This window comes from Paroedura picta, chromosome 16 (assembly GCF_049243985.1).
Source record: "Paroedura picta isolate Pp20150507F chromosome 16, Ppicta_v3.0, whole genome shotgun sequence".
In the NCBI taxonomy this organism is placed as follows: Eukaryota; Metazoa; Chordata; class Lepidosauria; order Squamata; family Gekkonidae; genus Paroedura; species Paroedura picta.
The window spans coordinates 27609044-27636272 of NC_135384.1; the positions used below are offsets into that span (position 1 = coordinate 27609044).

The 27229-nt window shown below is 51.4% G+C and overlaps 2 protein-coding genes across 6 annotated transcripts in view; both read right to left on the reverse strand.

Moving 5' to 3' along the window:
* Positions 1 to 72: 72 nt before the first annotated feature.
* Positions 73 to 20881, reverse strand: STARD3 (StAR related lipid transfer domain containing 3). Of its 4 annotated transcripts, none has more exons than XM_077313649.1 (15): positions 20715 to 20881; positions 13253 to 13539; positions 13075 to 13152; positions 12711 to 12788; positions 12558 to 12611; positions 12008 to 12125; positions 10824 to 10922; positions 9767 to 9819; positions 8529 to 8621; positions 6952 to 7014; positions 5785 to 5880; positions 5081 to 5160; positions 4879 to 4983; positions 3509 to 3602; positions 73 to 2576 (listed from the first exon to the last, which is right to left on the reverse strand). In XM_077313649.1, exons 2-15 carry the CDS (start codon positions 13460 to 13462, stop codon positions 2472 to 2474), a joined length of 1326 nt encoding a protein of 441 aa, XP_077169764.1. In that variant the 5' UTR covers positions 13463 to 13539; positions 20715 to 20881; the 3' UTR covers positions 73 to 2471. The 4 variants fall into 4 exon arrangements, with proteins under 4 accessions (XP_077169764.1, XP_077169765.1, XP_077169767.1 ...); XM_077313650.1 differs by having other exon boundaries at positions 13253 to 13536; positions 20715 to 20876; XM_077313652.1 differs by lacking the exon at positions 20715 to 20881 and adding an exon at positions 14850 to 15173 and having other exon boundaries at positions 13253 to 13536.
* A 2058-nt stretch (positions 20882 to 22939) lies between these two features.
* The window catches only part of PPP1R1B (protein phosphatase 1 regulatory inhibitor subunit 1B), a 123468-nt gene continuing 119178 nt past the window's right edge, over positions 22940 to 27229 (reverse strand). For both annotated transcript variants that reach the window (XM_077315646.1, XM_077315645.1), the window contains exons 8-9: positions 26040 to 26201; positions 22940 to 24007 (exon numbers count right to left, since the gene is read on the reverse strand). In XM_077315646.1, coding sequence (XP_077171761.1) covers positions 23904 to 24007; positions 26040 to 26201 — 266 coding nt within the window. In that variant the 3' untranslated portion in view covers positions 22940 to 23903. The remainder of the gene's footprint in view (positions 24008 to 26039; positions 26202 to 27229) is intronic.

Below are 27229 nucleotides of genomic sequence, written 5' to 3' on the forward strand. Positions count from 1 at the left end.
ACTGGGTGGAGACGCAAGCATGGAGGAGGAAGACCTCCGCAGAAGCGGATTCGTGCAGAGAAAAGAACAGGCTTTTTCGTTTGCTGTTTTCTGGTTAGTTTTTATTGGCTCAAGTGACAAAGACTCAAGGCAGAAGGTAAGTCAGTCATTCAAGTGGCCTCGATGTCATAAGCTGAGGACGGGAAGATGCCCCCCCCCCATCATTTCTCAGATCAGCCAAGAAGTTCCTCGATCCACCGAGTTTGCAAGCCCCCTTTTCACAATCCACGTAGAGAAGCTCACAAAACTCCCAAGGCGCTTGAAATGAGAGCTACAGCCCTAAAAAAAACAATGTCCCCAGACTCGTACCAGGAGTCTTCTCCGGAAGGAGACCCCGTTTTCCTTTGTCCTCATCTCTGGAGACCCACTGCTGTGTCAGACTAGACTGTAGTGTAGCGCTTCTTGCAAGTCAACGCCCTCCGCACCAAAGACCACGGGAGAGGGCGGGCCTTGCTTAAAGCTCTGCCTCCAACACTCAAGATTCGATAAGAGTCACTAAAGGGGAACGCAGCGGACGGAGCCAGAGACAACAACCCTCGAAAACTTGGCTGGGGCTTGACGTTAGGCGGACATGCGAGCCACCCTGGTCTGGGGTCCGTCATGCATCCCAAGAGGCATAAAAGCCCAGTTCGTTCTGGCTGCCCGCCTCCTTCCCAGCTGGCCTTGAAATACCTCCAGGGGACCATTAATTCCGCCGCCTGTCCTATTGAGACTCCAAAATCCAATTCGACAGCAACTCCCAATTGCTCCTTCCGAAACGACGTTCCCACCCGCTGGACTCTCGTGGGAGTCGCGAGAATTTAAAGACAATGACTTTGGGCACCTGGGTAGGCCAACGGTGAAGCCTAGGGGCCAATAGAATGGCCACTGACCTGGGGAAGGCCCTCAACTATGGTTTCGGCCATCCTCCTCATGGAGAACGCCCGGTTCTTGGTAAAGATTCCAGGGGCAAGCAGTTCTGGTGTTAGAGCAACTGGACGAGTGAGCCAGCCCTCGGCATGCACCTTTCCTGCCACCCAAATACTGCTGTTTGCACACACGTGTCGATCTCAGAAATCGGGTCTCCGCGCTCTGTTCTCCACCCACCATGTTGCACGCACCTGGTGTTTCCTGTCAGCCTTCATTTCTCTTACCCCCCGCCCCCCATTCACACTAAACACGACTCCTTTACAGTGTTTGAAATGTTAATTCCAGGGCAACCAACGGCAAGCGAGTGGGCGGCAGTTCGACTAGCGTGACGCCCAAGCTCAGGACTTTTCACAGCTTTTCGGGGGTGGGGCAGAGAGTCCAATTTTTTTTTTTTTTTTAAAAATCAGCAGATGCATCAATGTGAAAAAAGGCAACTCTTGTTTTGAGCCCTTGACTCCCGGAGACAGGCCTGGGCAATCTCTACCCGCAGCTGCGGCAGACGCATCTAGTGAGACGGGACTGCACCGACCGGGTGAGAAGCGTCCAAGGTTATGAGCAGGGAGCCTCTTGTGACACTACAGGGAAAGGTGTTGGGTTCCTCTACCACACCCGAGGCCAGGGGTGGGCAAGACTGTGGCTCTCCAGATGTCCGTGGACTACAATTCCCACGAGCCCCTAGTCCACGGACATCTAGAGAGACATAGTTTGGCCACCCCTGGCCTAGGCTGGTTTTTTTTTGGGGGGGGGGGAGGATAGAAACAGACTGTGGGACTTGGGGATCAGAAGAGAATGGAAGATCAAATGCAAACCCACCAGAGCAGTCTGCCATTGTGGAATGGGTCAGTTTGGACTGGGCGAGGCGGGCTTGGCTGCTTGGATGCCAGGCAAGAGGGAACTGCGAGAGAGTCCGCAGCAAAGCTAGCCAGCTCCTCCTCTGAAGGTGCACAGACTCGATAGCCAGCTCCTTCGCCTTGCAAGGCTGAGACCCAGCGGCACACAACTTTTGAGGAGGAAAGCCCATGCAACCCTCTTGACTTGGGAGCAGTCAGGACACGGGGTCTGGGTTTCAATCGCCCCACCCCAGCTGGACCTGCCAGGCTGTTCAGCTCTCCCACGAAAGGCATCTCAGTGTGTTTCTGGGCCCATAACCCCCAGAAGCCAAAAGGATTCTGTCCAGAGAAAGGAGAACCACAAAGTTAGACAGATAAAGCACTTAAGACTCCGGAAGCATGATTGGTGAAGGAATTCGGCACGTAAACTTTGATCGCCTGAGGAACGCGCCGTGGCGCTTCGCTCCGACAGGCGCTGGCCTTGACAGTCCGTGGCCTCGCTTCCGCTCTGCCGCTCGATCGTCTTCTCCGGCCCACGTTCCCAGAACGCTGCAAGGGGCTCTTTGCCCTCTGCTGAAAGCCAGACGCTAAGACAGGACCGCTCCACTCGCGCAGAAAAGAAAGGGACTCCGGTTCTTCCGCCCTCACTGGGCTCCCTTCAGAGGCAATGTCGGAGCAAAGGATCCCCGGGACTCAAGGCCTCGCTGCCACCTCCATCACCCGTTTGCGCAAGTGGAACATGAACTCGGTCATGGTGGCGCCCAAGCTCTGGTTGATGAGGTAGCGGGGAAGCCGACCCTGAAAGACAAGCGGGCAAGAGTGAAATCAGAGCGTTTCCTTGGGGGGAGAGAAAGTGCACTGTTTTTGCATGCACACTCCGCTGTAAAACACATGAAAGACTCTGGACACACTGGACAGGAAGCTCGGCTGAGAAATAATTTAAGGCCAACAAGAGACGTTGCAAGCAGCCATCCCTCGATGTCCATTCGGGGACATTCGTGCTGGGGTCCCGCTCATTCCCCCCCAGCCTTAAGATGAGGCCAGGTCACCGGCTGCTCGGAAAGAGGAAAGAAAAAACAGCAATGCAGGCTTCCTCGGGAGGTGGTGGGCTCTCCTTTCTTTGGAAATTTTTAAGCAGAGGTTAGATGGCCATTGGACAGAAATGCTGATTCTGGGAACTTAGGCAGATTGGGAGTGGGTGGGCAGAAGGGACAGTGGCAGTGCCTGGGGCTTGCAGCCCTTTCTTGCATGCCCAGGGAAACGCTGATTGCCATACTTCGGGGTCAGAAGGCAAATTTCCTCCAGACCAGACTGACCAAGGATTCGGGTTTTTTTTTTGGGGGGGGGGCATCATCTGGGTATGGAATTGGGGTCACTATGGGTGAGCAGGTAGTTGTTGAGTGCCCTGCATTGTGCAGGGAGTTGGACTAAACAGCCCTGGAGGGCCCTGACAACTCTATGATTCTAGCAAAGAACAGACCAGTTCAGTCCAAGGGGGAGGGGGCCATGGTTCAGTAGCAGGGCGTCTACTTATCATGCAGAAAGTCTGAGTTTCCAGTCTTGGCACCTCCAGTTAAAAAAGAATTGGGGAAGAAGGGATGCGGAAGATTTCAGCCTCTGGTTGGGGAGAGCTGCTGCCCGCCTGATGGACGAATGGCCAGAGTCAGGGTAAGGCCCTGTCCGAGCGTTCAGGGCCACACGTCTCCTAAAATACCAGCTGTGTTTTTTACCTTGAGGTCTGCATTGAGCACCCAGATCAAAGTGCAGAGGTTCGGATTCGTGGGGCATTTCAAGGCGACGAAGCCTCCCGGCCCGTTCTCCGCCCTGGGGAAAGAGAAGAAAGGCTAGTTGTGAGAGCAAAACAAGAGCAGGCATGGAGGCCTCAGTAGAATGGCAGCCGGGATCTAGAGAACAACCCTCCGGCCCTCGGAAGGCCGCGGACAATGTAGTCACTTTAGGTTCAATGGGATTCAAGTGCGGAATTCACTGCCAGAGGACGTAGCAACGGCCACAGGAATAAACCAGTTTTCAAAGGGGATTAAGAGGAGAAAACCAACAATTGCCCTGGACTTCCAGTTGAATTCCGGATCAGCTTTAAGGTCTTGGTGATCACCTTCAAGGACGGATATGGTCTGGGCCCAGTGTACCTCTCTGCCCCCCAAAGAGCTCTACGCTCTGCCACTTCCAACTGGCTGGTGATCCCTGGCCCCAAAGAAGCATGCCGGACCTCAACCAGGGCCAGAGCCTTCTCTGTGCTGGCCCCTACCTGGTGGAAGAGGTCAGCCCTGCCGGAGCTAGCTCAGTTCCGCAGGGCCTGCAAAATGGAGCTCTTCCGCCAGGCATTTGTTTGCAGCCGACCGAACCAACAGCATCTCCCGGCCTGCCAGAACCCCTCCCCATGGACTGAATCCTGAGCCGGACAGACGGTTCCAACATGTGGAACGGATACGGCCCGGCTCCTCGATTTCCCCGGCAGTCGAGAAGACGCTGAGCTTAAAAACAACTTTTCAACGTTATAACTTGAGGAAACGAGAACTGTTGAGCCGAGCCACCCTGGCTGGTCACCCGAGGCTCCGAAAACAAAGAGGGCTTTGTTGGGGGGCGCTTGGCCAGGAGGTTCTGCTCATCACAAGACGGCGGCCAGGAGCGGCAGTGCGGCCAGAGGCTCCCTAACAGCAGCGGAAGAGAGGCACGGCTGAGAAAGTGCTTCTCAGAGGACCACCCACTATTCCGAAACTTATTGTAGGTCACATGCAAGACACAGGATAGATCCAAATGAGTAGCCGTGTTGGTCTGAAGCAGCACAATAAAAGCAGAGTCCAGGAGCACCTTTAAGACCAACAAAGATTTATTCAAGGCGTGAGCTTTCGAGTGCTTGCACTCGAAAGCTCACGCCTTGAATAAATCTTTGTTGGTCTTAAAGGTGCTCCTGGACTCTGCTTTTATTGCAGGGCACAGGGTGTGGGATGCAAATGTTTCTTTGTTACTATATCTGATGGCCACATGCAGCCATTGTGAAGGTCCCAACGGGAAACCTTCACGATGGCGGAAGCCAAAAGATAACAAACTGAGACTCCCCCAGCAGCCGAGGTCTTCCTACCTGACATATTTGGCAACCGGAGGGCGTGAGCTGTGCACTGTCGCCATCCCTGCTGAAATGTACCGGTCTCTCCTTCTCTCGATCCGACGCACATTGACGAAGTCCCTGGGATCACAAAGGGGGGAGAGCCAGGGGTCACCGACTTGGCACAAAAACAGCAACAACAGGACACACAAGCTTGTTACCCCGAGCCCGAACTCACCTGGGAGACACCACTCCACCAGCAGCACCTGCAGCCACATCGTAGGATATTGCCGTGTTGTCGTCGACTCGTTGTAAGATCTGCGGGAAGGAAGAAGAAGAGTTGGTTCTTATATACTGCTTTTCTCTATCCAAAGGAGTCTCAAAGTGGCTTACATTCGCGTTCCCTTTCCTCTCCCCACAACAGACACCCTGTGAGGGAAGTGAGGCTGAGAGAGCCCTGATATTATTGAAGAAGAAGAAAGGAGAGGGAAGAAAGGAGAAGGTGGAAGGTCATCCAGCTGGTTGCATGTGGGGGAGTGCAGAATCAAACCCGTCCGTGCTCCTAACCACTACACCAAGGAACAAGGGCAGGTTTTCACCCATCTCTGCAGACAAGCCAGTCAAAATAATTCGGCTGGGGTTCAAGGCATCTTCTTCCATTAGGAGGCCAAAGATCTCCAACAGTGCCTTTCCATAGATGACATCTAAGCTAGCCAAACTGGTTCAGTTTGGTATGTCCATATGGAAGGCTCCCCCTCAAAGGCCGGCTTTGCTAATTAAGCCAGAACAGAGCACTGTTTTGCAAAAATTTACAACATGGAATTTATCAGCTGCATCAAACCCGTCTTGAAAAAGCGACAAAGCTTTTCAAGGTGTGAGACAGGAAGCTGGATGTTCTCAGGTCCCGGCCCGCTTTCAAGTGTCCAGCCAGGAACTGTTTACCTGGCACGCTAACAAGGTTTTATTCCACAGGACCATCTTCTCGGGTTGAAGAATCATCTCCTGGTAGATTATCTCAGCGGGACACTGCAGGACGGCCTGCGAGGGAGGGAAGGCAATTAGGATTCCACTGTCTAGGAATCTGGCACAAACGTTTCCAAGGTCAGCCTCTCTTGAACAGCATGCATTCCCAGGCTGAAATTAAGCCCAGCGACTGACAATCAAGTCTTGACACTTGCTAGAACTCTGCTTAATTCCCTCCCCTGGTTGTCAATTACTCTCTTGCTGACACACCCCTCGCTGCTCCCAGAGGTCCATAAGAGCGTTCTGTGTAAAGCTGCTCAGAGTCTGCCTACCAAATCTGAAGGCCAGCTGGGAGTGTGAACAGGATCGTTACGCTTCCAGCCAAGTCGCTTCTCCGGGGCAACATATGGAATCCAAATTAACTACCCCCCCTCCCACACCAGAGAGGAACACAGAGACGGGAGTGAGAGAAGCAACGTCAGTACCCCATCCTCGCCTTGAAATCTTACAAGAGCAGAATTCTTCCAGAAGAGAAAGCAAAGAAGAGCTGGTTTCTTGTATCCTGCTTTTTACTAGACAAAGGAGTCTTAAAGCGGCTTGAAATCTCCTTCCCTTCCTCTCCCCACAACAGACACCCTGTGAGGTAGGTGAGGGTGAGAGAGCCCTGAAAGAACTGTGACTGGCCCAGATGGATGCACGTGGAGGAAGAGTCGGGAATCAAACCGGGTTTCTCCACGACACCAAGGTGGCTGATGAGTGCTGACCAATCAGACCTGTGCAATTTAACTGCACAGAGAAGAGAGAACAAGTAGTGCTGTTTTTGGTAGCCCACTTTTTACTACACAAAGGGGTTTCGCGATCACCTTCCCTCTCCTCTCCCCACAACAGACACCCTGCGAGGCAGGTGGGGCTGAGAGAGCTCTGAGAGAACTGGGACCTGCCCAAGGTCATCTGGCTGCTCAATCAGTCCTGTGCAGTTTAAACCGGGGAAGCCAGGAGACCAAAAGCACGGCTTTTGGCTGAAGCTCAAGCAGAAAGAAAATGACACGCTGAAGGACGGGTGCCCACGACATCCTCTTGAGACGCAGGATGACACTTCCTGATGCGGTGGTGAGCTGTGCCCCTCGGGCCACCCTGGCGTCTTACCTTGAGGATGAAGACCTTGCCGTAGAATGGCATCTCAAGGCAGTGCACCGTGTCGCCAAATTCCTGCGGGAGAGGTGGGGAAGGCGTGTGAGTCCTGTGGTCAAGGACAGGAGCCTCCTTTCTACAACGGCTCCCTGGTTTTCAAGCGCTTCTGTGGCTGGCTCAGGAGGTTAAATTTGAGGAGCGGAGGACAGAGGAGGACGTGTGAAATAGGCTACTCTACCCTTGACCTCCCTAAAAATGGACCAGCTCAGGCTCTGGTAAAACTCCAGGGGAAGCACTCCAAAGAAAGGGAAGCCTCCAAAACTGCCTGCCTGCCTGCACTCCCCTCCTGCACATTCCCAGGCAAGGTGAGGAGTTGTTGTTTTTTTATACCCTGCTTTTCACTGCCCGAAGGAGTCTTCAAGTGGCTTCCTATCGCCTTCCCTTACTGTCCCTGCAACACGCACCCTGGGAGGAAGGGGAGGCTGGGAGAGCTCTGGCAGGGGCTCATGGAAGTTGTAGTCCATGGACATCTGGAGATGTCCGGCCACCCCTGCACCAGACCGACAGAGAGTTTATGATTGGACACAGTGGAAGAAACAGCCTTGGCTGAGCACGGTTGTAATTGCTAGATGTGACCAATATGCAGAAATGCACACGCTCCACACATGACGTTCAGCGCCATGGGGACGGATGATACAAACATAGCTAAAAATTATGAAAAGCTGCCAACTTGGTTCTGCAAGCTGATGGCAGGGGGCAGGGAACCCCCATCACTGATGAGTAGAAACATGAGTAGAAACCTGATTATCCGTCCCGTCCTGTTCTGTCCCATCCCGTCCCCCCCCCCGGCACTCTTGTTTCTCTGAGCTTGCTTTTGGGTATCTACTATTCTGCTCATTCCTCTGTTGCAGCCTCTTGCATCTAGGGATTGCAGAAACAAGCAGTTCTCGGCAGGCTCTGCTACCTGGCAAATGCCTGTGTCAAACAGTGGCCAAGACATACCCCCTTGCAGAAGGGCAGGGGTACAGACGGTGAACACCTGCAGAGGAAAGGTCAAGGACGGGGAACTACACGGGAATTCCAGCAGGGCAGCTCCTTCCCAACACTAGATTTTAGTGTGACTCGAGAGCAAGGAATCCCCGCCTTCCACCACTTCTGACCGCCTCCCGGGACGATGTAAACAGGATATGAGCTTTTAAAAGACGAATTACAGAAGCCCGGGCAGCCTGTTTATCTTTCACTGTGTTTACAGGATTTTGTTTTAGGAAGCCAAAGAACGGCATCCTTTGGCAACTCGGGTTTGTAGACTGCGAAGAGGCCCTGTGTAATAGTGTCGGAAAACCGAATACGGCTGCCTCTTCGGCCTGTCTAAAAAAATTACGATTCCTCCTCTTGTGGTGATGTTTTCTGTTTAATTTTGTTTTGAAAGGGCACTCCAAGTTACAGGGGAGCCTGAAACGCACCCTCACTACAACCATGAACTGGGGGAAATTGGATGTTTTGTGATTGGGCTATTCCTTGTTTAAAACTGTGGTGCTAGGACAACCCACAAGGGCCTTATGTCACCGGTCCCGAGGGCGGCGTCTGCTTACACTGCATTTCTCGAAGGTCCAGTTCTCCTCTTGAGCCAGGATCTGGTCCATCGCTTCCATAGCCATCTTGCCTTGCCGGACGTATTCCCTCTCCTAGGATGAAGCTTAGATCAATTCCAAACACCGAGCGATTTATGCAGACAGACACATGCACAAATAAGGTGACCTGCCTCTAATGCGTTCCAACTTCCTCTCCTGCTTTGATGAAACTTTCTGGTTAAGCTGCTGGGGCAGGGAAGCAGAAATCTTGGCCAGTGTGCTGACCACCACAGAAAAACCCACCACTATCATTACACTTTGATTCAGGGGTGGCCAAATGGTGGCTCTCCAGATATCCGTGGACTACAAGTCCCACGAGCCCCTGCAAGCATGGCAGGGGCTCATGGGAATTGTAGTCCACGGACACCTGGAGAGCCACAGTCCGGCCACCCTGATGTATTGCTCGCCCCTCCCTGCAAAGCAAGCTCAGGGCTGCTTACATTGACTTGAATCCCCTTCCATTGGGACAGACGTTAATAAGTTATGCAAAAGCATTTTCCTTTTTGCTTCTTTCTGGGAAACTCCTGGATATGATGGTAGCGTCCAGAGAGGACACGGGCCTCAGTGGAGTGCAGTGCCGCAGAGTTGATTTTCTCCAGGGGAACTGATCTCCACCGTCCTGGAGATGAGCTGGATTCCAGGGGAACATCGGGTCCCACCTGGAGGCTGACATCCCTTACCTAACCCTATGGAGGGGCTCCTCCTTCTGATTGCTTCAGTAATATATGAGGCCCCTTGCCGGCTGGCAACTGCTACTTAACGAAGGATAAAACAGACCGGCCTGCCGACGCGCAGTTCTTGCGCTCCACCCCCTTGCCTGCAGCAAGCAGCATCAGCTGCCCAGGCGGGTGACGATGCTTCCAGGAGGTGGTTAAACCCACGCCCCAGAGTTCTACAAAACCATGTCCTAAAGGGAGCAACGGCCCTTAGGAATGACCACCGTAGGCCGAGTCGGACACTGCCCTCCAGTGGCTGCCAGGAAATAACAACTAAAGAGTTTACTCGCTTCGTCCAAGGTGGTCTCTGTTGCGGGAATCTTGGTTTCCTATAACTTGATCTAGCCAGAGTGGGGAGCCTTGCAGGCACATAAGAAGTCACCTATGCCACACCCCGTCACAAACAGGTAAGCAATGGGGGTGAGGGTTTAACACGCCGTCAGAAGACAAATGCTAAAAGGTCAAGTCTACTCCCAGGCTTACCTCATCGGTTAGCACCCTCTTCCCCAATAGCTCGTCATCCGAATCGTCTGAGCCTAAGGAGAGACAGGAAAGGGAAGCACAGATGGAAATTCACAACTAGCACTCCCCAGGGGCTCCTGCTTTATGGCCCAAGGAAGGCCCAAAACCTCCTGGAGGAAAATTCCTGACCCCAAATTGGCAATCGGCATCACCCCGGGCATATAAAAAAGGGCCATGAGAGCCAAGCACGGTGCGCGTCCCTCCCTGCCCTCCCCTCTCACGATCTTCCTTCATATGCAGGATCAGCATTGCTCTGAGGTGGGTATCCATTTTTTACCTAAAAACCTCCAAAGCCCACCATCTTCCAAGGTCTCTAATGGTCAGGAAGTTCTTCCTAACGTTCAGCCAAAGGATTTGGAAACAAGCAACCTGTGTTTGCGCGATGAATGGGAAGAGGCATTGTTGTGCCCACCGCCCAGAGGGTGAGATTATTTCAACCAGTGAAAGATTTAAAAGAAAACTAACTGGGCCTCCCGCTCTGTTCGCTGGTCCCAGAGTGTAAACGCGGCAAAGGTTTCTTCCAGGGAGTGAGGCTGCGGCTCTGACGTTACTTTATAAACACCAGCGGAGAAAAAACAAGCCGACGAAAACAAACCTAAAGGATTTTCTTTTGATTTCAGGTCAAAGAATCTGAAACGGCCAAAACAACTTGCTTTCAAAGATGAAAACCTTCTTTGGTGGCTGAATTACAAAGTCTATAAAATATAATTAATCCACCAACGGTGGGCTTAATTAATGAATGTTTGGAAGACAGCTGTAATAATGTCCAGCAGCTGAAAAAGCTTTTCATCTTCGAAGGCGACTTATTTAGAGCTGGGCTGTTGGATTCTCTGACCTGAAATCAAAAGAAAATCCTTTACGTTTTCTTTCGTGGGCCTGTTTTTCCTTCGCTGGAGTTCCTCGGATGACTGGGCTTCCCTTTCACAGTCACTTTATAAACTGACTGCTAGCATGAGCCGCCTTTGGCTTAGCACAAAAGCCTGCCAGCAGGCCCCGGACAAGGAGAGCCACTCAGTACCTGCAGCGGACTCTGGAGGTGAATAGAACTGGCCGTCGGAGAGTGCTCCTGAATAGAGAAGGGGTCCACGGGCTACAGCAGCCTGGGCCGCCAAGTACCCTGGAAAGGAAAGGAAAGAGAGCCAGCCTGAGCGACCGCAGCTTGTATCCTTCTGCGCACGATGCTTGCAAGGCAGCTCCTGTGTATGCACACTCCATTTCTGTGCCAAGGCCAGGGCTCTGTCCACACTGCCGGCAGGCTGGCCGACGTGCCCCGCTCCGCCGAAGCGCGCCGTTCTTTATCTCTGCAGAGCGCGATGCTCTCAATCTACAAAGCGACGGAGCACTTAAAGCTACAGACGGCTTATCTCTCCGGAGTGCGTTCCTAACCCAATAGTGGCTTGAAAGGGATCGTTCACGTCTGCCCTCTTTGCTTTAAAAACCGGGAGTCTTTCTCTGGCTATCTCTGCTTCTCCATTTATTTATCTGTTTGGATCATTCACGGCCTGCCTTATCGGGGACCTGCTTTTTTCCTTGCACAAAGCGCTGGAACCTCAGGCCCTCAAAGGCCCCCTGCAAATCTAGTTCCTTGCTAAGTTTGTTTCCTGGAAAGGTCCTTCCTGCCCCACTCTTCTGCCTCACTATGAGGGATCGCCTCCCTGCCTATGCTGCCCCCCCCCATAGGACTCTGCTCTTTGAATCTAACTGCTTGGTAGTCCCTGGTCCCAGGGAAGTCCCCCTGGGTCTTGACCAGGCCTTTCCGGTCCTGGCCCCGGCCTGGTGGAATGAGCTCTGGGAAGGATCTCAGGGCCCTGACAGGGCTGGCTCAGTTCCGCGGGGCCTGTAAGATGGAGCTCTTCCGCCAGGCATTTGGCTGAGGCCAGGATAGCGACTCAGTGTAATGTTGGGCCCCTCCACTAAACCAAAATACCCCTCTGCTGCCAGCGAGAATATCGAGCCAGTTGCAGATTGTTATTAATGCTCTTTGGATGTATTTTATAGTAGCGGGTTATTTTTTAAGGTGTCAGCGTTGTTTTTAATATTGCAATTTAAACCGTCATGAGCCGCCACGAGCCGGCATTGCCGGAAGTGGCAAGTTAGAAATCAAAAGAATGAAACAAGCAACCAGCCAACAAACCAACCAACCAACCCACAAACGTTCAACCGATGCCGGGAGGTCCCCCTTCCCTTGACCCACAGACTCACACTGCTCTTCCTCGGCCTCTTGAGGTAAAACTTTGAAATCCAGAAACCATGTTTCCAGCCAGGCAAGGACAAAGGAGACGATGGGCAGCAGGTAACCGAAAGCACCCTTGGCCAGAAGCTGCAGGCAGGAGAGACAAAGAGATGTTTTACGCCCCAAATTAGCAACTGTTCAACTGAGTTCTGCCCTGCCCAGTCCTCTAAAGCAGGGGTAGTCAACCTGTGGTCCTCCAGATGTTCATGGACTACAATTCCCATGAGCCCCTGCCAGCAAACACTGGCAGGGGCTCATGGGAATTGTAGTCCATGAACATCTGGAGGACCACAGGTTGACTACCCCTGCTCTAAAGGTCAATGCTCCCGGGAAGGGGTCGCTCTGTTTATGGATGCCCTTCAAACATTCTTTCCCATCTCCCTGTTTTGGCCAGACAAGACAGGAGGGAGACTTAGAGACAATTTCTAAAGATACGCTTTGATTGGCTGCCTCTGGGCATCCTTTCTCCAAGTCGTCCCTCGCCCCAAACCTGCTACGGGGGGGTCGGGGGCTACTCACGTGTGAGAGGATAACTTTCACTATCAGGAAGGCACTGGACACCAAGGTTGAGATCTTGGGGGAGAAAAGGCGGAAAGCTGTTTAGAAGTCAAACGTTTCTTCTCTCCCGAGCAATTAAAAGAACGTGCTGCTTTTCCGAGGACAGCCTCTTACCGCAATAACGCACCAGTGGCGGAGCCTTAGGACAGCGTAGCCCAGCAGTAGCAATAAGAACCGGAAAACGGCTAAGAGCTTTTAAAAAAAGAGAGAAAAACAAAGGAGGAAGGGAACAAGGGAAATATTCGTGAAGTGACAAGAGCAGAGCACTCGAGCAGAAAGGATTTTTTTCCCCCCATCCTAAACTGACGGAATCGGCATGCTTCCCGAGACACAGCCACGTGAAATGCAAAACCCTGCTTGCTTCAACCACCAGCTGATGGGAGAACGTGTCTGATTCCTTTTGCCGGCTTGGGAGCCTTTCCCTGTAAACCTTCCCCTCAGCCGGACCTGCAAATGACATCTCCGCCGACATACTTACAAATATGTCAAAAAAAGAGGTCTTAAAGTTGTAGTCGATGATTTCTTCTTTCAAATTATCCTGGATCCCTTTGGCGGTCTGGGGAAAGACAAGATTAAGGCGAGGAAATTGAGAGGTGCCAATAAATGCCAGTAAGTGACGGCCATAGGGCGACTTTCGAACACCATTTCCGACTCACATTCAGCTCAATGATCCAGAGGAGCGAGATGAAAAGGAGGTCGAAGGTCACAAAGAGGCAAAAGGTCCTCCGGACGTCGGAGATGACCCTCCTCCTTTCGGGAGAAAAGTAGTGGTGCGGGGAGAAGCCCTGGCTGTAGGAGAGTGAGGAGGCAATCGCGGGAAGGCTCTGCTCCAGGTCACCGTTCGGCAAGCCCCACGGCTTGCTCATCCTTGGACGGATCGGGGGAGTCCTCGGGGGCTCACATGCGGACGCGTCATCCAGGTCTGCACCCGTGGGCTTCTCTGCTGGCAGGAGACAAAAGGGAGAGGAGACCCCCTTAGCGGCTTAAGAGCTCCCTTCCTGCCAAGAGGGTCTAGGGAGGCTGTGCGCTTTTATGTTCGCGACAACCCTGCGAGGTGGGTTCCGCTGAGAAAGCACAGTTGGCTCATGACCACCCAAGTGAGGAATGACTCCTCCTGGAAACCACAACAGCTCCTGCACATGTACTTTGCATAAAGCAATTTAGGAAGCCAAGAAGCTGGGCAGGAGCGGGAAGATTAAGTGGAAGGTTGTGAAGCAAAACTTGTTATTGGGGGGGCTCACACCCACATTCAGCCTCCTTGCGCACCTTGTTTTCCTGGGGAACAGAGGCTGGAGAGGCAAAGGGGACGCAAGGTGGCACCAAACAGACAGGCCTGACCCTGAATGCCAGTATATGGTCAGCACTTTGCATGCCTTACGCAAGAGCCAAGATGCAGAGCTCCTCTCTGCCTGGCAAATACACAAAGATGCCCTGACCTGTTAACAGCTGGGGGGGGGGACTGTTTATAGGGGCATACATACACCACAACATACATCACCCCCAATATCTTGGTGCAGGGCATTGCTTGGCCAAAATGGACCTAGATGGATGCCAGCCAGGCACCCAACTGGGAAAACAATTTCAAAAAGCAAGCCAGAAGCAGCTAGTACCCCCTCCTCCTTGCCCTGGAGTGATACATGACTTTAGAACAATGGGCCACCCAGGACTTATGGATCCAGTCAGCTTAACCCCATCAGCACCCCCAGCCTCACTTCCCCCATCCGTTACCCCTTGATCAACCAACGCTGGAATCTGGATCCACCTTCCCAATTGCCCTTCTGGTGTGGAACAGATGGAGCACTCAAGTCACCAAACATTTTTTTCTACTTCTGGTTAAGCTGGGGAAGAGGGCAACACTCTTCCCCTGTTCCAAAAGTTGTGGGGGTTTTTTTGTAATAAGATAGTCCCCACTTGCACCTTTTATTTTAGTTGTGCCCCTGATTGCCTCTCCCCTCCTGAACAGAGTTTGTTTTTTTTAAGAAACAAAACAGGGTTCTTACATTACAACATTGCTGCGCTGTAATATACAAGACTGTTATTTCTTACTACTTACAAGGTTCAGGGAAGGCAGGAGCCAGTCCCCTGCGCCAACCTTCCTCTGTCTAAGCCTGCAGCCAGCTTCTGAAAATGGGGGGGAGGTGGGCGCAGAGAAATCTGCACCTCCCCTCCCTGATCTGAGCGTGCAGCTCCAAAGACAGTAAGGGGAAGCAAAGTTGTTCCTGCCATCCTGAATGAAAGGTGGGATTCACTCACCAAAGATGTCAGAGGGAGAGCAAATCTCTATGCTGCTTCCCCAGCATCCCCCAGCCTTTCTTCACAACAAAAGGGAGTCTTCATTGGTGCTCAACTTTTTTGTACATTTTTCTGCAATCTTCTGTTTGGAAACGGGATGACTAGATAAACAGGCCATGTTTGACCTTAGCTCCACAGCTGCACTAGCTAGTACAAGAAGTCCGGAAAACCCTGGGTCATCCGCATCCCCCCGCCCCTTTCTGTTTGCTGAAGCCCAGATTTGGGGGGGGGGGGTGAGGGGAGATGTGCCCCCACCCCCCAGCATCCACCAAGAGCTGCAACTGTTCTATCAGATGGTGTTTCGGAGAGCTGGAAAGAAACAAAGGTCAGCTAATCCTTCCCCAAAGACGGAAGCAGGCCTGAAAGACGTTTCCGCACTGACAGAGGCAGCAGATTGTTAAAGTAGTCAAATATCCACGCCCTTCTGCCGGCTTCAGGCAGCTCCGGCCAAACGCGGCTGCCTGTCTCATAGTTCTCGTGGGTCAAACCATGAAATGTAATTCCTCCCTCCAAAGAGACACACCAGAAGAATCTGGTTCCCTGCTGCTTCCCCAGAGCTGGGATCCAGGGAGAATGAAATAGGATTCCAGATTTAAGGGGAATGAAATGTCTGAATGGTTCATCCAGCCTAATTTCATCAGATCTCAGAGGCTAAATAGAGCCAGGCCTGCTTTACAGTTGGATGGGAGACCACCAAGGAATAAAAGGGTCGCTGTGCAGAGGGGGGCAATGGCAAACCACCGGTGAATGCCTTTGAAAACCCTATGGCAGGGGTGGCCAAACTGCAGCTCTCCAGAGGTCCATGAACTACAGTTCCCATGAACCCCTGCCAGCATCGTGCTGGCAGAGGCTCATGGGAACTGTAGTCCATGGCTTGCCCCAACTCTCCATAGGGACACTGTGAGTCAACTGCAGCTTGATGGCAAAATGCGGCATTTACCAACCATGGCCCTCGCCTGCAAACCGTGTTACTAATTACTGAATTAGGCCTTCCTTCTTTATTATTTTCTTTCCTTCCGTCCCTCGCTGGCACGGAGGAAGGAGAAAACTTAACACACCCGCGTCCCTTTTGGGAAAAAAAAACATTCCCTGTGCGTATCTCGTACTCGCCCTGGTTCCCAGCTACAAACTGAAGCAGCTCTGGGCTAAAGTCATTTGCCAAGTCTTTTTGCTTCGCTGGCAGCATGGGGAGGGAGTTCATGCCACATCACATCGGTCAGAAAGCAGCAGTTCTTCCGCTTTCTACGGGAGGCGAGACGCCAAAAGCAGCTGTAACGGAAGAAGTTCAGCCATCTGCGATCCCTGGATGCTGCATGCCAGCTTCTCGCCTGCCCTTCGCCCCAATATTGTACGCCAAAGACCTGGCACGCCACTGCGAGCAGGTTTCAAAATGCCCAGCTGCTTCACAATCCGATGCTTAGGCACGGCGATTCCGCCTCCCGCCACCAGCCTCCTTCTCACCAAGATCGCCAAGCGGAGACGGGGCTGCAGGCAGAGGCTCCCGCAACAGAAGGGGCCATGACAGAGAAATACTCCTTGCCAACAGAAATCAAGCATTTCAGGGAGAAGAAAGGCCTTTGCCCTAGCTTTCTATGTGCAGGGAACTCAGACCCTGGTTGAGAAATCCTGAGCTAGACATATCAGCAGAAAGGCCTTCCAGGGAGTTGGAAGTTCAGCAGGAGGTCAGAGAAGCTCACTAGACCTTTCCACGGGGCGCCACGTCAAGTTTGCTTTCTGTTCTGGCCTCAAACAAGCAACCATCCTCAACCGCTGACCTTTTCTAGCTCCCCGTCACCATTCTTGAGGAGCAAAGCCTGAAGAGGTACTATTTCCAGAAATTCTGAGGCTGGAGTCCAACCCCTTCCCAATTTCTTCCCAGGAGGGTTAGTTAGTAGGGTGCAGAATGGAAATTTGGGGGTTTGGGGGGGGGGTCGTGAAAGCAATGCAACTCTAAGCCTATTTTGCTGACCAAACATAATAATACATCAATACAAAAAATGGGGAAAGCATCCCATATTAAGGCAACAGATGCAAAGAGCTGCATCTCAGACTACTTTTATGTTTTACTCATTCCAGGAGCAAAAAATATTTTCCCCCAGTGGTCTTTAAAGGTTCCCAGAAAAACTGAGTCCTCCGCATTTTGAGGCTTTGAAAGTCTTTCATTCATTCCATGGGGGGGAGGAGAGTTCACTGGGTATTTCCGCACCCTCTGAAATGTCCACTGGAGGGAGGGGGAAATCCTCAGACCTCTTCATGCTATATATATTTGAGTTAAAACCTCGTCTTTCCATCAGAAGAACTGAAAACGGCTCCCAGGGAAAAAGCAATTTCTTTTGTCCAGATCTTCACATTCCCACTGAATGCCTCTGGCACAGGCTTGCCCTCCTCCTTGCCTTTGCAAGAATCGGGTGTGAGAATGGCTGACCTCTGAAAAGCATTTCAGTGCTAGAGCTCCATCAGGGAATTCTAGGACGGCCCAAACAGAGTGTGTCTGAGCCTGTGCAGAGTGTCACCAATCAAGCCACCCCTGAAATAAGGATGAATTACGCAGCTAATGTTGCCTGTTTTAAACAATTCCAATGCCAATGTTAACTATGTTAATAGTTTTTCAAATGGCTTTGTTTATTTTATTTATTTACTACATTTTTATACCGCCCTCCCTTTCGGCTCAGGGCGATTCACGACATAGATCAATATACATGCTCCAGTGTCAACTAAGAAACAAACTCGGTATGTTGCATCAACGTTATTCAACATTTAACCATGAGCCAACTGAAACGTTTAACTGTGACTTCACAGATGTGAAGGGTTTGCTTGTCTTAAGCAGTCTCGATCCATTTCCTGGTTCAAATGATTTTCACTTTCTGTACAACCCGTAGGAGGAGCATCCTTGATTATAGCCTATGTGCCTTTAAATTTTTTGTCACTGGAATTGTTCTCCCCATACTCTCACCCTTTGAACTTCCCCACTTCCTCCATGAGAACCTTTTGGTCAGACAGAAATCTCCACTTCCTCCTGGCAATCTGATTGCGCCTGCTAAATCCCTGCAGGGAACCTTTGGCTAGCAGGACACCTCGTAGCCAGGCACTGTGCTTAATGCAGTGTCTTCATCGCTCAGCACCCACCCACCCACGCACGCACCAGAGTTAAATCAGCTTGCTTCGAATCCTTCCATTCTCTTTCAGGCCCTGCAATGGAGATTTCGCACAGAATTCTGCCTGCTATTCATTTGCTTATCTCGCCCGGCACAAGGCCCACAGGGACTCCCAAGTTCCCAGGCTTGGAGTTCTTCAGCCTTTTACAAGTCCACCCACCTCTTTTTGACCTACTTTATCTATTTTATTGATTGGTATTTTACTGCTTTTATATCCCACCCCTTTTAGTTCGGTGCAAGAGGCAGGTTATAATCGAGTAAGCATACCAAAAAAAAAAAGAAAAAAAAGTTTGGTCAGTTTAAACTTCAGCACGGGCCAAAGGAGCCTGGATTCTCTTGCTGAGATTTAACTCATTTCCCTGGAATGAAGACAGGGGCCTGAAAGCTGTCACCCTTGTACCTAGAATCATAGAGTTGTAAGGGACCTCCTGGGTCATCTAGTCCAACCCCCTGCATAGTGCAGGGGGTTGGACTAGATGACCCAGGAGGTCCCTTACAACTCTATGTTTCTAACCCCTATCGCTCATCCACTGTCACCTGCCATCCCCTTGAACTGTCTACCTATAGCAGAAATCTGCCAGTACCTCACTAGCTGGTCCTGAAGCCAGGCACTCTGTCAACAGCAGAACAATAATGATCTATCTTACAAGGAAGGAGAACAAGGTTGGCCTTGTTGATACTTCCTACACATTCGCTTCCATCCACCTTAATATGTCCTACTTACCAAAGTCTTTTCATATGCTCTGTTACTCACACAGGGGCTTTCCAACCAATGATTATTCCCCCCCCCCCCAAGAATACCAAATATATTCCCCTTTCTCTGGTCTACTCAATATGCGTGTATCATTCCCTCCCTCCTTTGCACCACCTCTTTTTGCCAACAAATGGACGGTCCTTGTTAAAAGCCATTTCCTGAAGTGCATGCACAGAGGTGCAGCCAGCTTCCGGATTCCGAATAAGGGTGCAAAGTCCCTGGTTCAAATCTTGCTCCCCCCAAAAAAATCCCCTAAGCAAGGGGCAAGTTTCTCCAAATCAACCCCTAACAGGCAATATGGGAATCCTATTAAGACTACTTTAGAAGGCTGTGGCAGGAAGCATTTCCTTTTTACTGTCCATTGGGACGCCACTTTTAAACCATTCCCGAAATGCAGGATTACATAGAAAGGGCTCCCTAGAAGCCTCTCACACAGACACAACCTGTTTGACTTCAGGATCGTGATGTGTGTGAAGCAGACACCATATCAATTGTTATCATTATTATTAATCAGTGGCTGCCAAGCATTATAGTCCACCATTTTGGCATTATCACTGCGTCGCGGCAGATTAGCGAGCCTCAAACAATGCAATAAAGCATACGCATAAGACGCATGCATAAACGCAGCTAAAACAGGATCACAGAAAGAAGACGACAATGCAGTAAAGACAAGAGAATACACACAGCCAACAGAACCTGCAAGACAGAGCTCTTTTGCCGGTTCCTTGGCTGAGGCCAGAGCTGGGAAGCTCAGTGGCCCCTCCTCATGCCATGCGAGAACCCCGTGCCCCGAGGTGGATGGCTGCCTAGCAACATTGGGTATCCACTGAGGAGAGAGGTGGGGTATAAATAAAGTAAACAGGCTACAATTCTGCTCCCTTCATAAAAACCCAGCTTGGCCTTAAGAGACTGCGCTTTGAATCCAGATGTACAACAACGGGGCTGGAATGACATTGTGCAGAGACTAACAAACTGAACAGCACACCCTCAGTTCAAGGCCCACCTCGGCCATTCAATCACAAGTGCCCCTGCGCAGGGCACACCCTCTTAAACCTCAATCCTTCCTCTGAAATATGGGAGCAATAACAACAACACCAAACTGCCTCACAGGAATGCTGTAAGAAAGACAAGATGACATAGGCAATGCACTCTGAAAGTGCCAGCTTAGTAAAGCCAGATGATGATGGACTACATTTACCATGGGCTAATTTATCATTTAATTGAAGGTCATGGACACCTGGAGAGCTACTGTTTGGTGATAGCAGGGTCTCATGGCAATTGTAGTCCACGGTTATCTGGAGAGCCACTGTTTGGTGTTAGTAGGGTCTCATGGCAATTGTAGTCCACGGTCATCTGGAGAGCCACAGTTTGGACACCCCTGCTATCTTATGTCACAACAAGCCTGCAATTAAGATCAGTACCATTATCCCTACATTACAGGCAACGACGATTCTGTTATTATTTTAGGTGAAGCACCCCCATGCCACCTTTCCCCCCTATCTCGGTTTCCAAGGAAGTCAACAAAACCAACATAAAAGCAAGTTTCAAAACACAAACAAACACGATAAGTTTCACAATAAAACACTCACAAACAAACAAACAAACGCAGCACGACACTTTCAGCGGCTGAGGGTAGGGACTCCCGGTTGCCAGCTCCAGGTCGGGAATCCCTGGATATTGGGGGGGGGGGAGTCTAGTGGGAAGGCAGGTTTTGGGGAGGGCATAATGCCTCCCAAGGGCACCTTCCAATGCAGCCCTTTGGTCCAGGGGAACTGACCTCTCTCACGCAGAGGCCAAAGGTCATGCCACGGAGTCTCCAGCCCCCACCGGGAGATTGGCAACCCAGCAATACTTGCTCCCGGGGCTTTACAAACAAGGCTGCAGGGCTCTTCCTGGAGCCCCTCGCCGGGCACTTACCAAGCCAGCCCCGGCCTCCTCCCGGGGTTCCCTCTCCGCCGCTAACAGGCACCGAGAAAACAAGGCGGAAGTAAAACCTCACGGCAAGAACCGGGAGCCACTTCCGCTCACGTGACCCCGGAGCATGCGCGGCAATCCACGGCCCGCCCCGCCGTTCTCTCGAGCGTTCTCTCGAACCGTCGCTCAGCTCCGAAAGGGGCGGGGTCAGACGACGGGCGCCACGCCCCCTTTCGAATCACCCGAGAAGCCGCCATAAAAAGCAGGCAGGGCAAGGAAGAGCGGAGAGGAGCGCCTATTGGCTGTTGGAGCAAAGGCGTTGCTCTGTTATTGGCTGACATTGGGGAAAAGGGCCGCGCTCCAGAGGCGAAGTGCGGATAGGCCTGCAGCCCATTGGCTAGGAAGCGCCTGTAGCAGCTTGCTGATTGGTTCGACCAGAAAGCCCAATCAGGAGGCTTGGGGTAATTCGATTGCCCATTGCTGAGCAACGAAGAGCATTCCAAGGGGTGGCCCTGCTGTGGCTCGCCAGGTGTCGGTGGACTACAATTCCCATGAGGCCCTGCTATTGCACTGAAGCAGATATTTTTAAACAGTCCGAATCAGCTGACTTCAAACGGTACAGATGGCATTTCTACACCCTTTGGCCTGGACCCAGGAAGAACTGCAGGGGCGGCAGAAGCAGAAGCCCCAGAGCTTGAGCCCAGGGCTAATCAAACTGCGGCCCTCCAGATGTCCATGGACTACAATTCCCATTGCAAACGCTGGCAGGGGCTCATGGGAAATGTAGTCCATGGACATCTGGAGGGCCGCAGTTTGACTAGCCCTGGCCTAGAGCATATGGGATTCCCTGGGAGCAAAACCTTATGGTGGGGCGTTCTGCCTGCACAGTGGATTCTGGGCTGCCGCCTCCCTCATCCCACAGATGCACACGCAGCAGTCTTGTGCACCTGGTCTGACCAGCTCTTCATATGGATTGCAGAAATTGAATGCAGGCAATTAACTTGTTGCAAGGCAGACAGGCACCCCCTGGAGAGGGCCATAGTGTCTTATTTGCCAGAAAACCCACATTGATCTCTGCTTGATGTACGGCCAAACCGAGATTTGTATCTGTAAATCTGTTTGTGCCGAACTGCAAACTAGCTTTACATACCATTGCTCGGATCAGGCGGAGTTTTACAAGAAGCTCTTGGCACACCTTTATGGGCTGTATTTTGGGCCAGTCTAAGCCAGAGTGATTGTTAATGAATGTGCCAACTGGCTCAGTGTCATAGTGGCACACCTGGAATCATACAGTTGGAAGGGACCTCCTGGGTCATCTAGTCTAATCCCCTGTACTATGCAAGACACTCACATCCCTATCGCTCATCCACTGTCACCTGCCACCCCCTTGAGCCTTCACAGAATCAGCCTCTCCGTCAGATGGCTACCCGGCCTCTGTTTAAAAATCTGCAAAGATGGAGAACCCACCACCTCCCGAGGAAGCCTGAGGGAACCTATTTCTGGAGCTGGCCAAGGATGTCACTCAGGGAGGCTGGAGGAAATCAATGTAAGAACATAAGGGAAGCCATGTTGAGTCAAGTCAATGGCCCATCCAGTCACACACTTTGTGTCACATAGTGGCCCAAACCCAGCTGCCAACAGGAGGTCCAGCAGTGGGGACAGAGCTCCATAAGCCCTCCCATTGTTACCACCCAAATGTCAGGAATACATCTGGAGAGCCAGTTTGATCACTCCTGCTATAGATTCCACCTTCCAAAGTGGCCACTTTCTCCAGGGGAACTGAGCTCTGTGATCCTAGGAGATCCTAGATCTCCAGACAACGCCTGGAGGCTGGCTGCTCTATCCATTCCCCCTTTTCATATAATTATGGACCAAGCATCATAGACTTCTTGGAGGGGGGGCATGCTGAAATGCATTGGGCAGCACTCTGCCTGTGAACCTAAGAGCTTAGGACAACCCCAAAGTAGCCAGTGGCCAGGCAAAGAGCCACCACCAGGCCCTCAGCCTGCTGATCCCATCTCCCAGTCCAGCCCCAGTACCTCTCTGGTCATGCACTTACAATTCACTGGGCAGGGGGGTTGCTCCACTCGTGCAGGGCAAACCGTTCCTTCTGTAGCTCGCCTGGGCTGAGGCAATAAGGCAGGTGGACCGAGGGTCACCTCATTGCTTGGCCACCGCCCCTCCCCACCCACCCCCACTCCATAAAACCACACTCTTGAGCCAGCATGCTTTATTTACAAAGCTTTAATAGAGCAGAGAGGCAGGCAGGAAGGGGAGTGGTCAAAGGGCACAGAAAGAGAGAGAGAAAAAACAACTTCTACCATACGAGTGGACTGCATCTTGAATGCTTTGGGAGACAGGGATGGAATATTGGGGAGGGGGGCAGTGTGGAACAGGAGGCTGGAAGGGGGGCAGTCCTGTCTCTTCTGCCGATCTGAATCCAAAGGCAAGACAGACGGCCTTTTGTACATTTCCGGAGTCAGTTTCCAGGAAGCCGAACAGCAAACTCTCTTTCCTCCGGCTGCCTGGATCCCTTGGATTTGTGGCATGAAACGTCCACTGGCAATTTACAGACATGCACAATTTAATCCCAGCCTGTGATAGGGGAGGGGCTGCAGCCCAGTGGCAGAACATCTGCTTTGCACACAGAAGGCCCCAAATTCAATCCCCGGCGTCCCCGGCCAGAAGGCTCAGAGACAGGAGGCAATGCAACGGAACTCTGCCTGGGACCTTGGGGAGCGGCTGCCAGTCTGAGAGGACAATACTGGCTTCACTCAGCCTATGATCCAGTGTAAGGTCGATTCAGTGGTTCACAAGGCAGAGCTCATACCATCAGACGCAGCAAGCGTCGTGGGACTGATTCTGCACCGGGAATTTGGCCTGACTTGCCCCTTCTCCAGTTGCGGAGCTAATTCCTGTAGCAATTTTCCTGGCCACCCAAGGTAGCCTGCCTCTGATCCCGGAGGATTAATTCTCTGCAACTGTGCCTTCTGGGTGCCCCTTCCTTCTCCCTTCCTCCATGCTAAATAATTCACTGAACACAAACCAAGCACAAACCAAAAGAAAGACAAAGTGCAGAACAGAACCAAAAGGATAAAAGAGAAAGGAACCATCCAGTCTGGCTTAGTGGAAAAGGGGAGCTTTGAGCAGACAGCAAAGGTCTCCCATTACGTCTGCTCTCCTCCTCTTGTGCTAGGTGGTATTGTGGATAGGGGGCGGGGAGGAACAGGTTTCCAGGTCAATGGCACAAGGAGGTCTCTCTTCCCATCCAGACTGACTCAGGTCCATGATGTGATCTGCAGGAGGGGAGAGGAAAAAGTTATAGAAGAAACTTTTCACTGACAACATAGCAAGTATGCATTGTTTTCATACTGCGTATTTGGAATGCGATGCTGTTTTACTAATTTGCTACTGATTTACTCTCTCCTTCTGTCTGCATTCCTTATGATTTTTGTCCCACTGTCTGAGGAAGCGTGCATGCCCCGGAAAGCTCTTGAATAAATCTTTCTTGGCCTTAAAGTTGCCCTTGGACTCAAATTTTAATATAGCAAACTATTGTTTCATTCTGCAACAAACAGGTCCAGTTCTTCTTGTCGGCTTTCTTTATTGAACCTGGATGTGTCGTTATTGTGCTGGCATCGGACTCTGGCCTTTGTTACTTTATTCTTTGTGTACTGTGCCAGAAGGCAGGAGGTAGTAAACCACAGAAAAAGAGAAGGGAAAACAAAGTCGAGAAGAAATAAAGACTCAATACAGTCTTTCTCAACTTTTTTTTCCATCCTGAAACTTTCCTAAGGCTTTGAGAAACCCCAGAAATGATGCAATCATGCAGAATATGGTTGGGAAGCAGAGCTGTGGACATGCACACCCAGGGCCCCTCCCTGTCCCACCCCCTCCAGGCCCATCATTGGTCATTTTGAGGGGGGGGTTCAACATGACGAAACGCTGGTTGAGAAAGCCTGACTTAATATGTGCCAGGAGCCAGATCCTGGTAAAAGAGGCTTCAGCGTGAAAGAAGTGAGTGACTGGACTAGATGGACTACTGGTCAGATCCAGCGGGGTTCTTCATGCATTCTTCATGCGGATGTTGGATTTTCGTAGGGCAAACTTTAATAAACTCAGAGACATGATGAGTGTCATACCATGGACGAGAATGCTGGAAGGGAAGGGAGCATGTGAAGGGTGGGCGCTACTCAAACAAGAGCTATTGCATGCTCAATCAATGACTATCCCAGAAATACGAAAACACTGCAGGAGCTCTAAGAAGCCTGTTTGGATGAACAGAGAACTTCAAGAGGAACTAAGAAAGAAAAGGTTGTCACTTGGAGGAGGGCAGGATGCTGTTTCTGCTGGCTGCAGAGGAGAGGACACGCAGTAATGGGTTTAAACTTCAAGTACAACGATATAGGCTAGATATCAGGAAAAAGTTTTTCACAGTCAGAGTAGTTCAGCAGTGGAATAGGCTGCCTAAGGAGGTGGTGAGCTCCCCCTCACTGGAAGTCTTCAAGCAAAGGTTGGATACACACTTTTCTTGGATGCTTTAGGATGCTTAGGGCTGATCCTGCGTTGAGCAGGGGGTTGGACTAGATGGCCTGTGTGGCCCCTTCCAACTCTATGATTCTATGATTCTATGATTCTATGATTCTTATGATCTGGAGCAGGGGCAGCCAAACTGCGGTTCTCCAGATGTCCATGGACTACAATTCCCATAAGCCCCTGCCATCTCCGATGAGTGTTCAGCTGCTGTTTGAAGGCTGCCAATAAGGGGGAGATCACCCCCTCCCTGGGCAGCTGACATCACTGCTGAAAGACCATAACTGTAAAAAAAATATTTGTAGCCCTCATAATACTTAGTTTGTGTGCGGACGATGCACCGAGTAAAACCAACCTTGATTTGCCCTCAGTGGGGGAAATGCACCCAAGAGGGAGAGGGCACTCCCCCAGTGAGGGCCAATCACAGGCCCTCCATGCCCCATCCTCCTCTTTTTTCCTGCCGCTTCTGGCCACTTGGCAGGGAGGAAAAAGAACTTGCCAGCAATGCTTTGCAGTGCCACGGACGTAGCCCTAAACCTGGTGGCCCAGGTCCTGTGGTTGGGCTGCCGTGCTCCCAGGCTTCCTGCCCACCAGGGAGCAGGGGAAGACTGGCTGGGCCACCCTACGGCAGGAGCCCTACTGCCTGCCATCCCTTTCTAGAGCCTGTTTTTAAAAACAGGCTTTGATACTAGATTCCTAATATCCAACTGGTACATTTCCACATTTAAACCTATTATGGTGAGTCCTGCCCTTTGCTGCCAACAAAACGCCCAGAGCAGAAAGAGGCATCCTTACCTGAAGGGGGTGGGTCTCCCTTCTCCAGCTCCTTTTCTGCCTCCTGGTTCTGTTGGCCCACTTCTGCTCCTTCGGCACCGTCAGGGTTCTCAGGTTCACCAGGACAGCTCGGCTCCTCCTGGACCTCCTCTACGGATCCAGCAAAGGATACTTTCTGCCCACCTATGAGGACCAAACTTCAGTGACAAACAAGAAAAAAAGGGATACTTTCTTGGCCCCGCAGGCCACCCCTGGTCTGTTGGGAGAGATTAAATATGCAAGAGGCTACAGCACCGGAATGCTTAGAAGAAAATAACTTTGTATAGGACAGTGGTTCTCAACCTTCCTAATGGGCCCCTGAGGCTGCCACCACTTAAATCCGCACTATCATTTCTAAGCAACATTTGCTGTGGCAGGCTATGAAAGATGTGCATTTACTTGCATTATTTGTGTGTGTGTGTGTCTGTGTGTGTGTGTGTGCATGTGTGGAGAGGAGGACAAACAAAAGGGATGTAGGTACAGGTTTAGAAAACACTGCGCTGAAGAAATCCGCCTCTGCGTCCCGAAAACCAAAATCCCTGACCCATATAACTTAGTGAACTCTTAAAATCTGCATCTATTTCCTGGTTCTGCGTAAGCAGCCCCTGCTGTTCATCCAGCAAGGCACAAAGCCATTCCAAGCCGTGCAATCGCAGGGAAGATCCACAGCCCTCTGTTTCCATGGCAATAACAACCAAAGTCAAGGATTTGTGTTTGTTTTGTTTTTGCAGAGAACCGAAAGGTGATATCACAGGTGCGTTTAGAACTGGGGTGCTGCGGTCTCCGTTCACAGCTTTTGTGAGACCTGCAGATCCTTTGTGACCAGAGTGGGTGACATGGAATGAGTGCATATATTATGGGCAGCACAGCTGCACCCTGACCCGAATAGCCTGGGCCAGCCCCGTCCGGTCCTGTCTCAGAGGCTAAACAAGGTCAGCTCAGGTCAAGGAAGTCCGGGGGTTCCTCCCCACAGGGAGCCAAAAGCAACCTGCATCTGAACAGCTCTTGCCTTAAAATCTTTACAGCGGGAGTGGCCAAACTGTGGCTCTCCAGATATCTACGGACTACAATTCCCATGAGCCCCTGCCAGAACATGCTATCCATTAAGGCAGAAGAGGAAATGCTGAGGACCCCCTCCAGAGCCCTCACCAGACCCCCAAGACCCCTGGTTG